This window comes from Typopeltis vanoorti, chromosome 25 (genome assembly GCF_054136105.1).
Source record: "Typopeltis vanoorti isolate ZY-2024b chromosome 25, IOZ_Tvanoo_1.0, whole genome shotgun sequence".
Classification (NCBI taxonomy): domain Eukaryota; kingdom Metazoa; phylum Arthropoda; class Arachnida; order Uropygi; family Thelyphonidae; genus Typopeltis; species Typopeltis vanoorti.
In genome coordinates, this window is record NC_143573.1 from 62283068 (window position 1) to 62305811 (window position 22744).

General features: G+C 35.7%; 1 protein-coding gene across 1 annotated transcript in view; it reads left to right on the forward strand.

The window, feature by feature from the left end:
- The window catches only part of LOC150092788 (protein lin-9 homolog), a 248894-nt gene that overhangs the window by 43696 nt on the left and 182454 nt on the right, over nt 1-22744 (forward strand). The window contains exons 4-5 of the mRNA XM_090414279.1: nt 18292-18417; nt 21063-21220. Coding sequence (XP_090270405.1) covers nt 18292-18417; nt 21063-21220 — 284 coding nt within the window. The remainder of the gene's footprint in view (nt 1-18291; nt 18418-21062; nt 21221-22744) is intronic.

Genomic DNA, 22744 nt, shown 5'->3' on the forward strand with positions numbered 1-22744 from the left:
ACATCATTCTACTTGATATTGCTTGCCATTCAAGAAGATTAGCCATGTATTGTGTGTTGAATACTATAGCTACTTCTTCTTTTCCTTGACTGTCATTGCCTGAATATAATATGTTGTATTTATTGCTCAGAAATGGCTCATCAGTTTTTGTTTCAATCACCCCTATTATGTCAGTCTGGTACTTATCCAATTTTTCAGCTAGCTCCATTTCTTTGCCATTCAGGCTTCTTATGTTGATAGTACCAATTTTGAACTCTGGTAATGTTGAGTTGAGTTGTGTTTCAGGATTTGTTCCAGTAGCTGACTTTTAGCTGTTCACCCTGGTTCCCTGGCGAAAACAACGGGGGCCTTGTTTAACCAGGCGATGCCCCCAGCCAGCACGAAATGCTGTCATGTTGTGCCATCATTTTATATTGTAATTTAAATCAATAAGAATACACTTTAGTCAGCTAAAGTCCAAATTGCCAGCTCAGTAGCCAGGTAGATACCTAACAGTGTGCACCATGATAAGGTTATCTGGGAATATGTTAGCAGAGCTAATCTCAGGTGGTATCACTTAAATAGAATGGGAGAGGAAAGATTAGCAAAACAAGTGTTCTCTGCCAGGTTGGCAGGAAAAAGACCAAGATGTAGGTGGATTGAACACTGTCTTCTATACAGCTAACACTTTGATTTTGAGGAAAATTGTAGATAGGAAGTTAGTAATGATGCAAGTTTTTCATGTAGTACTATCATATCCCGTACACCCCTTGAGAATACGTCAGGGATTTGATGATGACATATATACACACACATATATATTCATGAGTATATACTGTAGGCCAAATTATACAAATTGAGAAAAGAGCTTTAAAACAAGAACCAAACTTTAGAAACAGATTGGCAAAACCTAAAAGTAATGTTGATTAACTGACTAGTGAAGTTACCCACAAGCAAGGAAGTTAAAGAGGTAACACCTCCAGAGAGGAAATCATTTAAAATAGTTCATAATTAATATCTCTCTATATGCTCTTGGAGAATATAGAGAGACTACATAGAATAGATAATTACAGGTGCAAGTTGGTGGCCAAAGAAGTCATTAGAGGATTTCAGAAAGAATACAGAAAACAAGTATTACGAGGGTGGTCTAAAGTTCTCGGCCTCGGCCATAAATGGCAACTCTATCTGCAAGATTTTTTTTTTTTTCTAAGTTGATACATCTATCATAAACATCCATGTGAAATTGCAAGTCATTCTATCAAGTAGTTTGTTTTATACAGCTGTCTGAAGCAAAAGTGTTGTCTGTATCCCTTGAAATGGATAAAATTCTTTGTAAAAGAAGGTTTAACACCAAAAGAAATTCATTCAAAGTTCATAAAAGTTTATGGGCACTCTTCTCTTTCGTTTTCGACAATTAAGAAATGGGCTGCCAAGTTTAAACGTGGCCGTACCAGATTTAAAGATGATCCACGTGAAGGACGTCCAAAAAATGTAATTTCAATTTTCAATTTCACCACCGTCCACTGGAACAAAAAAAACAAACCTGATTCTTTGACATCACCTTTTTGCTGTCACAGCAACCAGTTCATGGTGAATGTCACTTGATGAAGCCCCTTTTGCTTACAAAACACAAATAACGTTATGGACACCTGTTTTGGACCACACTTGTATGATAGCCGCCATCCTATAAGTGGATTTAGCTGTGAGGTAACAGTAACACCACACTGTAATCGTAGTACACTATCTGATCAAAAGTATCCAGACACCCCTCTGTAATTCATAAACTGATGTCTAGATGTCACTACAACCTCACTTACCGGTATAAAAGGAGGCACAGAGCTGTGTGTTGTTCAGTGATAAGAAGTATAAGCAGAATGGATAGGTCAAGGGAGCTCAGTGACTGAATGTGGACTAGTGATTGGTTGCCATTTCAGTAAGAAATCTGTCAGAGACATTTCAACCCTCCTCAAGTTGTCCGAGTCAACAGTTGATGTGATTGTGAAGTGGAAACATGAAGGCACAACCACAACAAAACTACGGTCTGATAGGCCGTGTTTAATTACAGACAGGGGCTGTTGCGTGTTGAAGGTGGTGGTTCATGGAAATTGCCAGACATCAAATGAAACAATCACCCGGGTGTTCTGCAGTGCTACTAACTCTGGCCAGCACCATGACTGTGCATCGAGAGTTAAGAGGAATGGGGTTTCCATGGTCAAGCAGTTGCCCATAAACCAAACATTTCTCCTGTAGTGTTGTAAAGAGTGATGCTACTGGATAGTGGACAACGGGAAACGTGAGATTTGGAGTGATGAATTACACTTTACCATGTGGCAGTCCGATGGGAGGGTATGGCGAATTCCTGGAGAACGATTCCTGCAAGCATGTGTAGTGCCAACAGTGAAATTTGGAGGAGGTGGCATTACAGCGTGGGAATGTTTTTCATGGTATGGACTTGGCCCTTTCATAACACTACACGGAAATCTAAATGCGGAAGGATGCAAGGACATTTTGACCCACTGCATACTATTTACGGTAGAAGATCAATTCAATGATGACTATTGTCTGAATCAGCATGACAATACTATCTGCCATAAAGCAAGATCTGTGGGGGAATGATTTATGGACAATAACATTCCAGAAATGGACTGGCCGGCCCAGAGCCCTGACCTGAATTCCATAGAACATCTTTGGGATGAATTAGAATGGCAACTTCACTCCAGACCCCAACAGTCGATATCACGAACTGCTCTGGCTACAGCTCATCAGGAAGAATTGGCTGCCCTTCCTCCAGACATTCCAACATCTGGGAGAAAGTCTCCCTGGCAGAGTTAGAACTGTCATAGAAGCAAAGGGTGGACCCACTCCGTATTAATGCCCACTACTGGAAAGTGTGTCACAGTGAACATCTGATTACAGTTTCAAGTAGGTGTTTGTTCCAGATATTGATCAGATAGAGTGTATTTTTCAGCATTATTAACGGGTCTATCTGTCCACCATGTTTTAGCTCATTCCCTTTCACTATTACTTAGAAAGAAAAAAAAAAAAACGTGGGACCTTACTTTTCAGAAATTCTTCATAATTAATAAAAAAACATGATATATACATGCACTTTTTTAAAATTCAGATTTAATATATATAACAAGTTACAAGGAATTAGATAAGTACCAGATCGACATAATAGGGGTGACTGAAACAAAAAAGACCAAAACTGGTGAGATCTTTCTGAGCAATAAATACAAAATGTTATATTCAGGCAATAACAATCAAGGAAAAGAAGGAGTAGCCATAGTATTCAACACAAAATACGAGGCTAATCTTCTTGAATGGCAGTCAGTCTCAAGTAGAGTAATGTGGGCAAATATGAGAATGGGGAACTGGACAATGAGACTTATTTGTGCCTATGGTCCCACAGAAGGTTCTACTAAGGTAGAAGTGGAGGAATTTTTTGACGCTCTAGAAAAAGCAACTGACACAATGAAAAAGGAAAAGTTGGTCCTTGTTGGGGATCTAAATAGCAGAGTAGGAAATGATTGTAAGACATACAAAAATATTTTGGGAAAATTTGGAGAAAAGAGCAAAGCTAATAATAATGGCAAATATCTGTTGGATTTCTGCTCAGGACATGGACTGGTTATTACTAACACCATGTTCCAACATAAAAATGTGCACAAATTCACATGGAGAGAAGAGGCTAGGAATAAGAAAAGTCTCATTGACTATGTTATTGTTGATAGTGATGTTTTCTCCCTGGTGCAGGACACCAGAGTGTACAGAGGATTTGAAATTGGAAGTGATCACTATTTAGTCTTGAGCAGGATAAAATTGAATTTCATATTGAAAAGAATAACATGTAAGAAAGTTTTAAAGCGAATAAAAGTTGAGCAGCTCTCAGATGTAAACTGTAGACTAAAATACAGAAATATTATTGAAAAGAAAATGAAAGAGTTTGAGAACAGGAATCAAACCTTGGAGATTCAGTGGCAAACTCTGAAGGAAACATTGATTGATTCTGCCAGAGAGGCATGTGGTGAGGTTGTGTGCAAAGATAAAAAAATCAGAACTCCCTGGTGGACACAGGAAGTTAAAGAGGCAGTGAAGGAAAAGAAGAAAGCATATCAAAAGTTCCTGGCAAATAAGTCAACTTTTACTCTTACAGAATACAGAGACAAATGTAAGAAAGCTAAACAGTGTGTAAAACTAGCTAAACAAAAGTCATGGGAGGACTTTGGCAAGAATATAGAAAATAAATATCAAGAAGGTGGCAAAATATTCTGGAGGTTGTTGAAGAAGCTTAGGAATGGAGGAAAGAGTGCTGTAAAAGGAATTAGAGATGATAAAGGTGAAATGAAAACAGGAGAAAAAGATATCCTTGAAGTATGGAGTAATTACTTTGAAAAACTGCTAAATGAAACAAGCAGTGATGACAGCACAGTGATAAAAAACACTGACCAGGCAAGCAGTCAGGAATACATATCCATACTTGAAGTAGAAAAAGCAATCAAAGGCTTGAAATGTGGAAAGGCAGCAGGAGTAGATGATATTCGACCAGAAATGCTGAAGTATGGTGGTATAAGAGTCTTACAGTGGCTGCACTGCATAGTTCAGAAAGCCTGGACAGAGGGACGAATTCCCGATGATTGGAGTAGAGCTCTCATAGTACCCATATATAAAAAGGGAAATAAAACTGAATGTGAGAATTACAGAGGTATTTCTCTACTGAGTGTTCCTGGCAAGATCTATGCAAGTATACTTGAGAAACGGTTGAGAAGAATTGTGGAAGAAAAGCTTGGTGAAGAACAGGCTGGATTCAGGCCAAATAGAGGCTGTCAGGATCAGATCTTCACTTTACGACAAATAGTCGAGAAAGCATGGGAATATAACAAAGATCTGTATTTAAGTTTTGTCGATTTGGAAAAGGCATATGACAAGGTGCCGAGAGAGAAGCTATTCAATACGCTGCAGTTATATGGTGTCAATGGGGCATTATATCAAGCAATACTTAGTCTTTATTTGAGTTGTGAGTCAGCAGTTAGAATTGAAGGAAGTACAGGAAGATGGTTTAATGTTAAATCTGGTGTGAGACAAGGATGTACATTATCCCCTCTGTTATTCATTATCTATATGGATCACATTATGAAGGAAAGTGGTATTAAACCTGATATCAAAATTGGAGATGTTAATGTCAGCTCTTTGCTTTATGCGGATGATGTTATACTTCTAAATAAATCCGCTACAAGTCTGCAAGATTCTCTGACTAAATTGAATAGCTGTTGTAATAGATATGGTATGAAGGTCAGCAATAAAAAGACAAAGACAATGAAAATAGGCAGAATCATTGAAAATGTCAAGTGTGTTGTGAATGGAGAACCTGTGGAACAAGTAAAACATTTCAGCTACTTTGGCACAATTTTTACTGAAGATGGTAAACTAAATATAGAAATAGACAACAGAATCAGCAAAGCTGGTATCGTGGGAAGTCAATTGAATAAATTCATATGGAATAAGAAAGAAATTAGTCGGAACACTAAATTAGCTGTATACAAGACTGTGTTCAAACCAATTTTAACTTATGGATCTGAGAGCTGGGTCAGAAGTAAAACACTTGACCAAAGACTAGAGACCGCAGATATGAGAGTCCTGAGAAAGATTGGAGGTGTGAACAGATGGCATCAATGGCAATATCATATTAAAAATGAGGATATTAGGAAAGAACTTGACATTGTCAGCATCCAGGAATGCGTTACTAGAGCTAATCTCAGATGGTATGGTCACTTAAATAGAATGGGAGAGGAAAGATTAGCAAAACAAGTGTTCTCTGCCAGGTTGGCAGGAAAACGACCCAGAGGAAGACCAAGATATAGGTGGATTGATACGGTACAAAGTGCCTTAGACGATAGAAATATAAGATCTGATAATGTTGGAGTCTTGACAAGTAACAGACTGATTTGGAGGAAAATTGTAGATAGGAAGTTAGTAATGATGTAATTTTTTCATGTAGTACTGTCATATCCTGTACACCCCTTGAGGGTACATGGCAGGAATTTGATGATGATGAACAAGTTACAAAATGCTAAGGCAGTAAAAGTATGAAAACACAACCATGTTCATTTCAGACAGCTGAAATGTAATAGACAATATGGAGGAAAAGAAGAAACTTGAATAATAATCGATTCGTGTATCAATTTCTACTTCATGATACTGATGCATATTCGCAAGTGATTCCTTTTCCTTCTTCCCACCTTTTCCCTTGATATAGTTTTTTGTAGCCACTTATGTATCTATGTGTTCACTCTCAACCCTCTATGTTATGTGCCTATACTTTTTGAATTCTCTCTCTCTATATATCTCATGTACATACATACACGTGCTATTCTACTAGTTATAAATTGACAAAAGGCTATTAATAACCAATTATATTCTTCTGTTCTTCCCAATAACAACTCCAAGTTATGTACCAAAGTAATTTCCTAGACATGAGGAAGAAGTTCAAAATTCTCTTCTTCATCTTTTCAAGGATTAGGCATTTGCCTCTTCCAGCTTCACTGGTCTTCTCTATTTTCTTGCCTTTGGTCTATATATCTCCACTTCTTTTGGCAACATATATCATTACATCTTAAATAGGTGCTCTTTCTATTTCTGTCTATATTCCTTGATCTTTTCATTTACGTTGTAAATATCTAGCTCTCTACCAATTTCTTTTAAAACAACGATTTCATCATCATCAAATTCTTGACATGTACAGGATATGATAATAATACATGAAAAATTTACATCATTACTTACTATCTACAATTTTCTTCCAAATCAGTCTGTTACTTGTCAAGACTCCAACATTATCAGATCTTATATTTCTATTCTCTAAAGCACTTTATACCGTATCAATCCACCTATATCTTGCTCATCCTCTGGGTCGTTTTCCTGCTAACCTGCAGAGAACACTTGTTTTTGCTAATCTTTCCTCGCCCATTCTGTTTAAGGGACCATACCACATGAGATTAGCTCTGCTAATGCATTCCTGGATGCTGACAATGTGTAGTTCTTTCCTAATATCCTCGTTTTTAATATGATATTGCCATTGATGTCATCTGTTCACACCTCTAATCTTTCTCAGGACTCTCATATCTGCGGTCTCTAGCCTTTGGTCTCTCAGATCCATAAGTTAAAACTTGTTTGAACACTGTCTTGTATACAGCTCCGACTAATTTCTCTCTTATTCCATATGAATTTATTCAATTGACTTCCTAACATACCAGCTTTTGTCTATTTCCGTATTGAATTTAACATCTTCACTAAAAATTGTGCCTAAGTAGCTGAAATGTTTTACTTGTTCCGCAGGTTCTACGTTCACAACACAGTTGATATTTTCAACGATTCTACCTATTTTCATTGTCTTTGTCTTTTTATTGCTGACCTTCATGCCATATCTATTACATCAGTTATTCAGTTTAGTCAGGGAATCTTGCAAACTTGTAGCGGATTTATTTAAAAGTATAACATCGTCCACATAAAGCAAAGAGCTGACATTAACATCTCCAATTCTGATATCATGTTTAATACCACTTTCCTTCATAATATGATCCATATAGATAGTGAATGACCGAGGGGATAATGTACATCCTTGTCTCACACCAGATTTAACATTAAACCGTCTTCCTGGATTTCCTTCAATTCTAACTGCTGACTTGCAACTGAAATCAAGACTAAGTATTGCTTCATATAATGCCCCATTGACACCATATAACTGTAGTGTATTGAATAGCTTCTCTCTTGGCACCTTGTCATATGCCTTTTTCCAAATCAACAAAACTACAGATCTCTGTTATATTCCCATGCTTTCCCAACTATTTGTCATAAAGTGAAGAACTGATCCTGACAGCCTCTATTTGGCCTGAATCCAGCTTTTCTTCCACAATTCTTCTCAACCGTTTCTCAAGTATACTTGCATAGATCTTGCCAGGAACACTCAGTAGGGAAATACCTCTGAAATTCTCACATTGTTTTATTTCCCTTTTTTATATATGGGTACTATTAGAGCTCTACTCCAATCATTGGAAATTCATCCCTCTGTCCAGGCTTTCTGAACTATGCAGTGCAGCCACTGTAAGACTTTTATACCACCATACTTCAGCATTTCTGGTCGATTATCATCCACTCCTGCTGCCTTTCCACATTTCAAGCATTTGATGGCTTTTTCTACTTCAAGTATGGATATGTATTCCTGACTGTATGCCTGTTGAGTGTTTTTTACCACTATGCTATCACTGCTTGTTTCATTTAGCAATTTTTCGAAGTAATTACTCCATACTTCGAGGATATCTTTTTCTCCTGGTTTCATGTCACCTTTATCATCTCTAACTCCTTTTACAGCACTCTTTCCTCTATTTCTAAGCTTCTTCAACAACCTCCAGAATATCTTACCACCTTCTTGATATTTATTTTTTATGTACTTGCCAAAGTCCTCCCATGACTTTTATTTAGTTAGTTTTACACAGTGTTTAGCTTTCTTACATTTCTCTCTGTATTCTCTAAGAGCACAAGCTGACTTATTTGCCAGGAACTTTTGATATGCTTTCTTCTTTTCCTTCACTGCCTGTTTAACTTCCTGTGTCCACCATGCAGTTCTGATTTTTCTGTCCTTGCACACAACCTCACCACATGCCTCTCTGGCTGAATCAGTCAAGGTTTTCTTCGAGGCTTGCCACTGAATCTCCAAGGTTTTGTTCCTCTTCTCAAAGTCTTTCATTTTTTCTTCAATAATCTTTGTGTATTTTAGTCTACAGTTCACATCTGAGAGCTGCTCAACTTTTATTTGCTTTAAAACTTTCTTATATGAAATTCAATTTTATCCTGCTCAAGACTAAATAGTGATCGCTTCCAATTTCAAATCCTCTGTACACTCTTGTGTCCTGCACCAGGGAGAAAACATCACTATCAACAATAACATAGTCAATGAGACTTTTCTTATTCCTTGCCTCTTCTCTCCATGTGAATTTGTGCACATTTTTATGTTGGAACATGGTGTTAGTAATAACCAGTCCATGTCCTGAGCAGAAATCCAACAGATATTTGCCATTATTATTAGCTTTGCTCTTTTCTCCAAATTTTCACAAAATATTTTTGTATGTCTGACAATCATTTCCTACTCTGCTATTTAGATCCTCAACAAGGACCAACTTTTCCTTTTTCATTGTGTCAGTTGCTTTCTCTAAAGCATCAAAAAATTCCTCCACTTCTACCTTAGTAGAACCTGCTGTGGGACCATAGGCACAAATAAATCTGATTGTTTAATTCCCCATTCTGATATTTGCCCACATCACTCTACTTGAGACTTCCTGCCATTCAAGAAGATTAGCCTCGTATTTTGTGTTGAATACTATGGCTACTCCTTCTTTTCCTTGATTGTAATTTCCTGATTATAACATTTTGTATTTATTGCTCAGAAAGATCTCACCAGTTTTTGTCTTTTTTGTTTCAGTCACCCCTATAATGTCGATCTGGTACTTATCTAATTCCTCAGCTAGCTCTATTTCTTTGCCATTCAGTCTTGTTATGTTGATAGTACCGATCTTTAACTCTGGTGATATTGAGTTGGGGTGTGCTTTCAGATTTGTTCCAGTAGCTGACTTTTCGCTGTTCGCCCTGGTTCCCTGGTGAAAACAATGGGGACCTTGTTTAACCAGGCGATGCCCCAGCCGGCATGAAATTTTGGCATGTTGTACCATCATTTTGTATATTGGTTTAAGTAAGTTAGAATACAATTTGGTTGGCTAAATCCGAAACTGCCAGCCCATCCTCGTTCCGTCAGTATCCAGGTAGATACCCAACAGGGTGCACCCCAAGAAGGTGAGGATTGGACATTAGGTCAGAAGCCCTGGTCGTTTCTCCGCATTCCTTTAAAGGCTATCTGGAGGTTTTCTCTCAGTTATACAGCTTTGACTCTTATGCACTCCACGATATCATCATTATTGATTAATGAAAAATAAGCAAGTTGATTTATAAGCAACTGTTTATAAATTTTCACCAATTTCTCCAATACCTTAACCAGCACTTCTGAGATTCTAACTGGCCTATAATTTGGTACTTTCGTCTTGAAGCAGATACTATTTTGCCCTCTTTCCCTTCTCTTGGCACCTTTGCAGTACTAAGGCTTAAATTAAGCAGCTTGTTAGAAGGAGCTGATAATTCCCTTACACAGGCCAATATGCCATCTAATCCCAATGCTATCTTTGTATTGAGATTCTGCAATATTTAAGCATCTCCATTTCATCAATCTTTAGTCTCCCATTGGCCAATGTCATATCTGACATTGCAATATCACGCCTAGATGGTACACCCCCTACAAAATTCTCATTCAGTAATTCAACTATTTGGTTTGGTTCTGTTCTCCTTGCAATCAGCACTTTATAATGTCATCCTTCCATTCCTCCTTTTAGTTGCAACATAGTGAAATAACTGTAGGATTTCTTTTGTCCTCAATCAGTTAGCTTTCCGTCATAATTGGTTTTGGCCTTCCTTCCTTAAAAGAACTCACCCTTCTTGCCTGTGTCTTGTACTGCTTATGGGCATGCTGATTATCTTTTTCTTTATATTCTCTCCACGGGTTTTTTTTTCCTGCAACTCTTGCTTAGTGATGTTAATTATGCTATTGGTCCATCTAACTCCTACCTCATATCTCCTTCTGACTATGGATAGACATTCTGATACTGCTTTCTTCAAACACTACTTCACCACCACCAATATGCCTCACCTCCAAATTCTTTTGCCATGGCACCATTGAAAGCCAACTCCTGAACTTGTCATAATCCCTTGCTTTGTAATTCCACTATTTCCATTTTTTGTATCCCTTAACAGAAAATTTTGTGTCTGGCAATCTCACAGGTCACAACTACATTATTTTTTTCCTAATAAATTGCAGAGGATTTGGCTATGGAAGAAACTTGAAACTTAAACCAGTGTGTGTACTGCATAGTTTGTCAAATTAAAAAGAATGTAGTGTAGAGATCTTAGCAAAGTCATGAGGTTTAATGAGAGTTCATATACAGGAGGAAGAGAGCAGATATATTTTAAGTGTGTGTAAATGTATTTCATATTCAAGTATAATTACTTCCAGAGTAAATATTTGTCTAATTCTTGTTAGGTATTATATTCTGTATGTGTAAAGGAAAGGCAATATACATATATTGCATTTTAGGGATTTGCCTTCACCTGTGTTGTTCCAGTATATAAAAATAAATAAATAAATAATGGTCATAAGTAGCATCACATACAAACTTAGTATGTGAAAAATATAATTTGTGAACTATAATATATAGTATAGTTCACAAGTTATATGTAAAATATACATATTAGGCATGACTAAAACAACAGTTAGAGGCTTGTCTAAAATCTGAAAGGATGGATTTATCTCCACAGGAACAAAGTTGAGGATTCTGAATGTTTTTCCAGTAGCAACTTATGGATTTGAGACTTAGAACCTAAAGAAGTCTGATAGGAAAAGGATTTCAGTACATGATATCCTCAAATGATGGCTGTTGAGGATATCATGCACTAAAAGGCAGTTAAATGAATGGGTGCTAAAAAGGATCAGTAGAACTTCAAGGATCCTTAAAGATATTGACAGAAGAAAGCTGAAATATTTTGGACACATCAAAAGGATGGAAGGTAAAGTTCCTGGAAAAAGAGGAAGGGATAGACGCTTAGTGAGATAGATGGAGATTGTATGTTTGGAGTGACTGATCTTCAGAGAGTGCAAGCCTCCAGAAAAGCCACAACAGGACCGGTGTGGCACATCTCCAAGGAATAGAGTGACCATACAGCATCTGATAATGTCCACTGAATAGATGGATGGATATATATATATTTACATTCATTTTACACATTTTATTCTTTTGAATCATCTTCACAACTATTAAGTTTGCATGTGATTTATTATACTTCCTTGCCATCCTGGTAAATAGCAAAGATGTTAATATTCTAGGCATGGCCATGGAAGAAACTTGAAACTTCAAATCAATATATACTACATTGTTTGTCAAATTAAGATGTGGATTGCACAGTTCTCATCAAAGTCATGAGTTTTAATGAGAGTATGTACAGGGCCCTAGAGTAGTCCAGCATTAGTGGGGAATCTAAGGAAGCTGTCTCTCCTGATATGTAGGGAATGACCAAAAAAGAAACCAGCAACCCATTTGCAAAGGGTGGAAGGCAAACCATAAGATGAACATTTGCAGAGCAGGCATCGATGTTGAATTCATCAAACTGGGGATTTCAAGGTCAGTGGCGAATTGGAGAATGAAGCTAGGAAGTCTGTGTTATTCTTAGGTGATACTGTGGTCATACCAGGCTTAACTGTCACTGGAACAAAAGGCAAGTGTTTTGAATGTAGCCATTTCACAATCAGATTTGCATTTGTTGCTTTTTTTTTTTTTTCCTTGAATTGTCTTAACACTTATTTGAGAACAAAGGTTTGGATAATGGTTGGAGATTTTAAATGGAATAGTGATGAAGGCCTTCATTGCAGATGGAATTGTATCTGTTATTTGGTCATGGTTATTGTTTAGATCAGAAGAATCTAAACAGTAATCAAATTGTGAAAAGAAGAATTCACAGAAGTAATCTCATTTGGCCTTTGTAATGCCAAAGAACATAAGATGGACTGCTAATTGAAGAGTGTCATGTTTAAGTAAAGTTGTATGCAGTTATGGTCTAATTTACTAATAGAAGAAATTACATCCTTACCTTATTTGGAAGATGAACTGGTTAAGAAAAGATTATATTGGTGTTAAAGCCATGAATGTTGACATGGATATGGTAATGTTTTTGGCAAATCATATTAATATTTTTGTGTTTGTTCTTGTTTTTTTTTGTAGGAGAATTTTTTTAATCCACATTAACGGATTTTAATTCACATAAACCTGTATTGATTATGTTGTACTTCATTTTTAGTGTGAAAGAAAGAATTCAATTCTTGATATAAAAACAAATAATAACCTCTTAAATTATATTGGATTATCAGTGTTTTGTGTCCAGTGAGAGTTCATTCCAGAAAATGATGTGATAAAATGTCAGGATTCATTTAGGTTTTCTCAGGCATTTGATAGCATATTACCTGGCAAGTTGCTATTTAAGTTAAGGGCAATTTTAGTTTTTATATGGAACCCAAATGAGAATTCACGAATTGTTGTTGTAAATTTGGGGGAACCTATCATACTAGTGTCCCTCTGCTCTAGAGACCAGACATGCTTTTTACACGATTTCAGGCCTCTTATATGCAGTGTGGCAGACTCACAGTGGATGATGACAAATTTTCTCCCAGCAAAATACTTTCCAATCAGTAGGCTGCAGATTCAATTCTTGTTATGACATGGATGTCATAACAAGAATTGAATCTGCAGCCTACTGATTGGAGAGATAAGACATTATCCATTCTGACCAGTGCAGTTAGATAGCATTAAGGTTTGGAATTATATTTCATTTCTTGAAATGAAATTAGACTAGCCAGCATAACTAAAACTAGTGTTTTCTAGAATATATTTCAGGAAAAATTTGAACTCATGAGTAATCCATTAACAGAATCATTTCTAACAGTAAAGTTGACAAGCTTATAAAAAATGATCTGAAGCTGATCCTTGGAGAAAAGTTAAATGGACCTGGCACTCTCAATAGATATCTAAAATTTTTGTCACATTTAAAAAAAAAAAAATGTACGCTCATTCCCATTCCTCTTGTTCACCACATGTCCCTTTGGTTGAGAGTGCTGACTAGGATGTCAGTATAAGGAATATTTATATTGGTTTTAAAACTGAAGTTAGTTGGTCTAATGGAAATTTCACAGTTGCAGCTAGATATTCCAGCCAGAAGAATGTACATTTAAAAGATAATACATTTGTTTTGTAACATTAAATTTTTGTACACAAGATTAATAATTTTAACCAACCACTTCTGTCTGTCCAAGCATTACTCCACTCCTGAAACCTGGACTTGGATTTGAATCAAGTATGTGGCATAAAGAACCTTTATAAGAGTTTTTTTTTTCATTTGAAGGGGTAATTTAGCCAGTCCCACATTGAATTGACCATAATTACAACCAACCAGTCAAAAAGATAAAGCATATAGAAAAACAATGAAAAATTGCACAAGCCTTAAAAAAAAACCAACAAACTTACATGCAAAAAATACTTCCATAATCACTTCAACATTTAGTGCTATAATGTAAATGCAAACTCCTCTTTCCCCACTATCACTTCCAGCCATCCAAACCTTATTTGTTATTCTTTACAGAACTTCAACTTGCATCCTCTCTCTCTCTCTCTCTCTCTCTCTCTCTCTTAACTATTCACCTCATTTATCCCAATTACATTTTGTCTTCTAAAAGAAGAGTGGAGCATGTGCATTTGTCAGGTCTGACATTCCATACCAAAGATAACTAATCCTTCAATTCCCTCTTCTCTAGCTATAGATTTCCTTGTCTCGTATTATTGCCTCCATTTTTTGTCTTTAATACTCTTGTGATTCTGATGACCATGCTGCCACTCGGAAAGTTAAATTACTACAGAACAATTATCCAAATAGTGAAATCATCATACTTGGATGCTTGACTGTTCATAATTTAAGCTGACTTTCCTTTTCTAACTTCACACAAGTTGGTAGGGAAGAAAAAATATGCACATACGCACAATCTCAAATTTGGCACTAGTGACTAGTCATGATATTTCCATTATTTTTCCCTCAACCTTTGTACATTAAGTGCTTGACACGCTGCTAACATTACATGCTTTTGTGATATTTTACATGCAGGCTTATAGATTATGATTAAATTTTGTTTATCACTTTCATAATTGTTATTATTTGTTAAAGCACCTTTTGTTGCTTAAATTCAGAGGTGTTGAGATATTTTGACATAAAGATAGTTGATTGTATAGACAGTCCTAATTATAACCTAGCCAAGAAATTAGTGTCAACACTCAAGGGGTTGGTAGTCATTCTCCCTCCTATATAAAGAACACACAATACCAATACTTCATAAGCAAAATTAAAAACATAACACTCGGCAAAGATTTATTAGTCAGTTTTGACATTTCTGCCCTTTTCACAAATGTCCCAATCAGTGACTCAATTCTTCTCTTACAGATAAATTTCCACCCAACATTATGGCTCTCTTTGCCCACATACTATGTTCTAGGTACTTCATACAGCAAAATAATTGCAAAGTTTTATGTGGAAGCTTTTGAGCAACGCGTTCTAGATTCCTTTACTTTAAAACCTACAGTTTGGCTTAGATACATTGCAGATGTTTTCCTTATCTGGCTACATGGCCACCAAATATTAAACACATTCCTTAGTCATCTGAACAAACAACATGAGCACATTCAATTTACTATTGAAGTTGAAAATCAGAACTCGCTTCCTTTCTGGTCACACGGCTTCCCTTAGGCAGTCTGCCCTTCACTGATTACTGCAAGCCTACATATATCAGCTTATATATATATAGATGCTGCTCATATCACCACCCTTTGCAAAAACTTGGAATCATTAATACCCTCAAAAACAGAGCTATAACAAAATAATATAGATTACAATAAAAACCATAGCTATTCCATAATTAAAGGGTTATCAGAAAAAAATTAATTAATAGAATTCTACACCATTATAATCTTAATGCCACCTATAAAATTAAAAAACATATTCAACTCCTCTTTCTCCTCCCATTGGCTCACCCAGGAGTGTATTGTATCTACGAGGATGGTCTCAAAAGTTCTTGACCTAACAATGAAAATATGAATTTATAATTTCAAAGTTATTTTTATTTTTCAACATAATCTCCCTTAAGACTAATACATTTATTCCAGCAATGCTCCAGCACCATTATCCCATCCCACTAGTGGTAAGATCTGCAAAATACCCCTCTACAGCTGCAATCGCCTCTGGATTTGAAGAAAAACGCTGACCAGAGATGAAGAGTTTTAGTTTTGGGAAGAGATAGAAGTCAGAGGGAATAGGGTGGATGTTCCAACAATTCATAGTGCAGATCCCTTAATTTTCCCATTGCCAAAACATCTTTCTGGGCAGGTACATTGTCCTGATGAAAGGCGAATTTTTTCGTCTAGTCTGGTTAAAAGATGGGAATATTCCCTGGTTATTGTTTTACTCTTTCAAAATAATTAATAAACAAAATGCATTTAGCAGCCCCAAACACTGATGCATGACCTTTCCTGCTGATGGAACCGACTTTTGTCTTCTTTGGTGCTGAACATCTGGCTTCTGTCCACTGTCTTGACTGCTGTTTGGATTCTGGTGTGTAAATGGTGAATTCAAGTCTCATCTATAGTAATAAATTGATGCACAAAATCAGTTTTATTCTTGTTAAAACACTCCAAGCACTGTTCAGTTCTCATATGAGTGCCTTTTTGATCTGCTGTGAGCAAGTGCTGCAACCATCTTGCACAAAACTTTTTCATTTACAATTCTTCATGCAAAATATATCCTACACATTCTTTTGAAATGCCTACAGTCTCAGCAATTTCATGCACTTTGACTCGCCAGTCATCCAATACCATATCATGCACTTAATCAATGATTACACTTTTTGGACGTCCTTCACATGGATCATCTTCAAGGCTGGTATGGCCACATTTAATCTCGGTAGCCAGTTTCTTAATTTTCAAAAGCAAGGGAGAAGAGTGCCCATAAACTTTTATAAACTTCGAATGGATTTCTTTTGGCGTTAAACCTTCTTTTACAAAGAATTTTATAACTGCACAATACTCAATTTTATCCATTTCAAGGGATACAAACAACACTTTTGCTTCAAACAGCTGCATAAAACAAATTACTTGATAGAATGACTTGCAATTTTACATGGATGCTTATGACAGATATACTAACTTAGAAAAAAAATCTTGCCGATTTTTTTTATAGTGTTGTCATCTATGATCAAGGCCAAGAACTTTTCAGACTACCCTTGTATTGCACCTGTAACTTACCTTATATTGGAGAAACTGGACGTACAATCTCTATCTGTAAAAAACAAAAAACAAAAAAAACATTAAATTTAATAATTTTGGTGAAGCAGGTCTCTCAGATCACACTCTTAACACCTACATCAAATCGATTGGAAAAGTACATGTTCTTTACATCATACAAAACCTGGTATGAATGGAAATTTAAAGAAGCCTGTGATTTAATTAACCTCCCTAATCTTAACAATAATGGTGGCATAAAATTCCCAAGAATTTCGATGGCACACATTCAGCCCACTGAGTTCTTCAAGTTTTCCAGCAAAACCTGACTTTAGGGCTCTAAGCAATTTTTAGCTTTTATTGGCATCCTCCATATTGGTTTGTTTAAATTTATATGTATAGTTATATGAGTAACCTTTTTTGGCTTTAATTTAATTTTGTAACCTAATAGATAATAATAACAGGACTACATCAAAGATAGAGTCCTGTTAAGTTTTTATTTATTTATTTTATTTATTTATTTTTTTTTTTTGCACTAGAGGTCAGTAACTCTAGAATACAATGTAGATTGTAGTGCAGCTTGTTTCTCTCTCTCTATATATATATATATGTGTATACTCCAGATGACCATAACGTAAAGGTCGAAACGTCTAGTGATTATTTTGGTTTGATTAAACTGGGATTTTACTCTAACACTGTAGTTGTTTCCATAATTTCTAAGATATATTTTAAAGGTGATGTTGTTCCCTGCTTGAAATACACCATACAGAATTTATTAATCACATGGTAGCAAAAAAGTGCTGATGCGTTAGGTGAAAATGTATGTTTTTGCAACATGGCAACTGTCTTCACTTGCTAGTAATATTACAGTAATTGCCACTGGCATTGCTTCCATGAATTGGGAGCAAAATGACTGTGTACACCAAGTTGCCACATAATCATAATATGCAGTTATATGCTAATTATGTTTTCCAGATGTCAAGTCATATAAGCTATGTACATTTCATTGACTACTTACATGCAGTTCTTATCAGTAATTTCCATAAACAAGAAGTATATGTTTTGATTTATCCAAAGCAAAACACTCAGTATATGTGTGATGGCTCTCAAAATATTCTGCTCAAAGCAAAAAAGCTCTTCTTTGAAAAGTTATCACTCATTCTCACTGTATTCATACCATCATAGGTAAGCATTAAAAATTTGATATTGCATTTTATGTGTTCATATTTTAAAAGTAAATGCTGTTATAAATAAGTGCAAAAAACATATTTTTAATATCTGAAGCAGTTGCATTTGTTTTGACTTCAATTTTTAAAATAAAATTAATATTTTTGCAATTATTTATTTCTTGTAGACCTCTCTTTTTGGGAGATAATGACTTCTGCATATGCCTTCGAGAATCATTTCCCTACTTAAAGACATATAAGCTTCCTCGTGCACAGTGGTGTAAGATAAGAAGACTCATGGGGAAACCACGGAGGTAAATTGACTTAGTTTTATAGATAGATAGATAAGGGAAAAATTTCATTCTGATTTTTCTTATCAGAAAGTATATGAAACTTCAGACTTTTCATCATTAAATTTTTAGTGGTCTAGGTAATATGATTAACATTCGTATCACTTATTTTTCATGTACTACTATTTTTATTTTAATGATATATATATATATATATATATGTTAAAAATACCAAGCAATTTTAAATCTGGTTTTATTCCATTTCCCAAGTAAGCAAACAGACAAACAAGTCAAGTTTGCGCCTGCAAGTGATGCAAGTCTAGCTGATCCTACAGGTAGTGCAAGACCAAGGCAACTTATGGTAAAGGTGGCATAAGCTCTGATTACTAATCTTAATATTTACCCTTAATGCCAAAACACATCTCCAAGAATGGGGATGTATGATGTTTTGTATTAAAGGCAAGGGGGGCCACTACCCAGACCGGTTTCGACCTTTATTGAGGTCTCATCAGTGGGAGCCAGGCTAGAAATACCAAGATTTTAGTAATACCGAGCTTATAAGTATTTTACCAGAACAAGTTACCATAAGGTGTTTTAACACGTTCGCTGCCACGCTACTTTGGCATGGTCTGTTCCCCTACGCCGAGCAGTTTTACTTCTTCAAGGTCAGTACGATAATCTCGTTACCGGAGGTAAACGTCCTACGAGTATACTCGTAGTTGGCTTGTACAGAGCATATACGGTCTATGAGAATACACAGTTTTGAAGCTAGCCCCACAAGCCAAGCATTTTCACTTCTTCAAGGTCACTATAATAATCTCGTTCCCGGCGGTAAGCATCCTACGAGTATACTCGTAGCTGGCTTGTGAAGCAGGTTTACCCACTACGAGTATACTCGTAGTTGGCAGCGAACGTGTTAACCTTATTAAATAAAAATCTCAGGAGGAGATATAAATGTAGAAAGTATTTTACCTTGGGTATAATAAATGTTAAAGATTCCAAGCTATTTTAAACCTGGTTTTACTCCATTTCCCAAGTAAGCAAACAGACAAACAAGTCAAGTTTGCGCCTGCACGTATTGCATAGCATCCTAGATCTCCTCAAGGAGATGGGGTGTGCATTAAGGGTAAATATTAAGAATAGTGATCAGAGCTTATTCTACTTTTACCATGAGTTGCCTTGACTTGTTTGTCAGTTTGCTTACTTGTGAAATGGAGTAAAACCAGGTTTAAAATAGCTTGGTAGCTTTGACATTTATGATACCCAAGGTAAAATACTTTCTACATTTATATCTCCTCCTGAGATTTTTATTTAATAAGGTTAAAACACCTTATGGTAACTTGTTCTGGTAAAATACTTATAAGCTCTGTATTACTAAAATCTTGGTATTTCTAGCCTGGCTCCCACTGATGAGACCTCAATAAAGGTCGAAACCGGTCTAGGTAGTGGCCCCCCCTTGCCTTTAATACAAAACATCATATATCCCCATTCTTGGAGATGTGTTTTGGCATTAAGGGTAAATATTAAGATTAGTGATCAGAGCTTATGCAACCTTTACCACGAGTTGCCTTGGTCTTGCACTACCTGTAGGATCAGCTAGATTTGCATCACTTGCAGGCGCAAACTTGACGTTTGTCTGTTTGCTTACTTGGGAAATGGAGTAAAACCAGGTTTAAAATTGCTTGGTATTTTTAACATTTATTATACCCAAGGTAAAATACTTTCTATATATATATATATATATATATATATATACACCCGCACATTTAATCATTGCTTTTAACCCCATCAGTCCTCTCAATGGTGCATTCCAATTGACAACATTGCATTTGTAATGCAGTTACAGAATGATACAATATTTGTCCATATGAATTGGAAAAATCTGGGTTTGAATCCTGTGTAGAGGGTAAGGAACCTTTATAAGGGATTTTAAACAAAAAGTTGAGTTAGCTGGTCTCATACAGAGGTTTCAGTGTTTACTCTTGGAAATTCAAATATTTCATTACCCAAAACAGGCAGACTAGATAGAGAACATATGTAGTTAAGACATAATATGCTGGTCTCATAGTCTTAGTTATCCAAGCTATATATCAACAAACAATTAGCAGATTTTTCTACTCTTTTCTTGACCTCATCCATGCTATCCTTCTTTTGTTCCTCTTTCACATTATTTTCACTTTCTTTATTTCTTTCATTCATTCTTCCTTTACCATTTCAACTGATATCCTTTTCATTGCTTTATAACTTCATCTTTTGCTTTGACACTGTCTTCATTTTCACTCCTTATGCTTGTTTCCTTATTTTCTCATTTTCTTTAAAATAACTTGCACAGTCTTTTACTGTTCTCACTTTTGACATAAAGGTTATTTTGCATTTTTGTAAATTCTACATATACAGTGGATCATACTTTATTCTGATGATCACACACATTATAAGAAATTGAATTATTCTAAACAGTTAAGCTAAAAACTAATTTTTAAATGCATCATGCTTATTGTGAATTATGCTAATTAGCTATGATGTTTTCAGTGCTTGATGCAAAATTTATGATATACAAAATTTCATGCAATTGAAACTATTTAATGAAAGAGTAGACTCCTATGAATTGTATGGAAATCACACTGTATTTTTCTGAGTTTCTAACTGTTTGACTTATGTATTTTTAACAGATGTTCACCTGCTTTCTTTAGTGAAGAGCGCAATTCACTCCACAATAAAAGAGCTAAAATCCGTCAGTTACAACAAAAGAAAGTAGTAGACCTTGCTAACTTCCAAGATTTACCTGAAGATATACCTCTTCCTCTTGTAATAGGCACAAAAGCAACAGGTAAGCACATACTACTTTTCTGAGCTATTTCACCTGTGCCTGAACAGGTTACTTCACACAGTCCAGATTAGTTAAGCAAATGACTATTTTTAATGCATCTTATGAAATTTCATGAAAATGGTCACTAATTGTTTTCATGCATTCTGCATAGATTCTTTAAGCTTGGTAAGGTTGTTCTAATTATTTGTGAATGACAATTCAGAGGAAGATTGAAAACTTGCTAGAAAACTTGTCTCTTGGATGAAATGAACATTAAGATTTTTTTTTTTCTTCAAAGGACCTTCAAGACTAGCTTGACTACACTGATCTTTCTATATAAAACTTAAAATACTTGTGTCATTTAACTTATTTTTTTGTAGCTTAGACAGAGATATTAATTTATTTGTGAGGTTGAAATTAACTGTATGTGTGACTAGATTTATTTATTTTGTGCTGCAGATATTTCGCATGTATGTACATGATATTTTATTAGCTAGCTTTTAATTAAGGAGAAGGCAGGTAACCAGTAGTGTACTATCACACTGATACCTGCATGCTCCGTAATTCTATTCCTACATATACTTCTCTCTGATAGTATTGATGCCATGTAGTTACCAGCTTCATGTCCATTGCTCCAAATTTACATAATCAGAAGAAATAAGAATCCTATTTCTTCTGATTCCTACTCTCATATTCCTACCTTTCTCTTCATTAAATTATTCTTTATTTTACTTGATACATACTGAAAGAGCTCTTTGGGATTTCCTTTGGTTTGCTAGGCTAGTTTCCTCTTATTATCAGATTTTGCCTTTCTTACCATGCTGGTTACCCTTCTCGTTTGTGCTTTATACTGCTTGTGAGCTGGCTGACCATATTTCTCTTTATATTCTATTCACAGATTTTCTTTTTCACAGCTCCTGTTTGATGATTCCGTTCCAGTAAAAAACTTGCTACATCTCTCTCATCCAGAGTATTTTAATAATATGATTATAACACCATTTTGCTACTTTTATATGGAAAGTTGACCTCTCCCATTGATTTAGCTATCATTGCCTCATCAGGTCTATCTTCCACTCATGAGATCTTAGTAAAAGTCAAAATATGTCTGTGTAGTGACCCTTCTTATAATGCATGACAATATACCAAAAGGAAGGATTCTATGCATTATGGAATTGTTTGTTTTGTTCCATCGAGTCCTTTTCAACTCCTGTGATTCTATGAACATACATTCTCCATTCAGATCTGTCCCTGGTCTTATCTTTTAGAATTTCCAAGCGCATTCCAGTTGCTTCTTTAACTCCATCCACCCATTTAATTCTTGGTCTTCCTCTTCTCCTGCTTCCATCAACTTTAGCAACCATCATCATCTTGTCCGGACTGCAATTTGCTCGCATTATGTCCGAAGTATGATAATTTTTGCTTGATGATCATAGCTTCGAGGGAGCAATCTGGCTTTATTATGTCTATCACTGATTTATTGGTTTGCTTTGCAGTCCATGGTATTCTTAGTAAGCGTCTCCAAACCCATAATTCAAATACATCTAT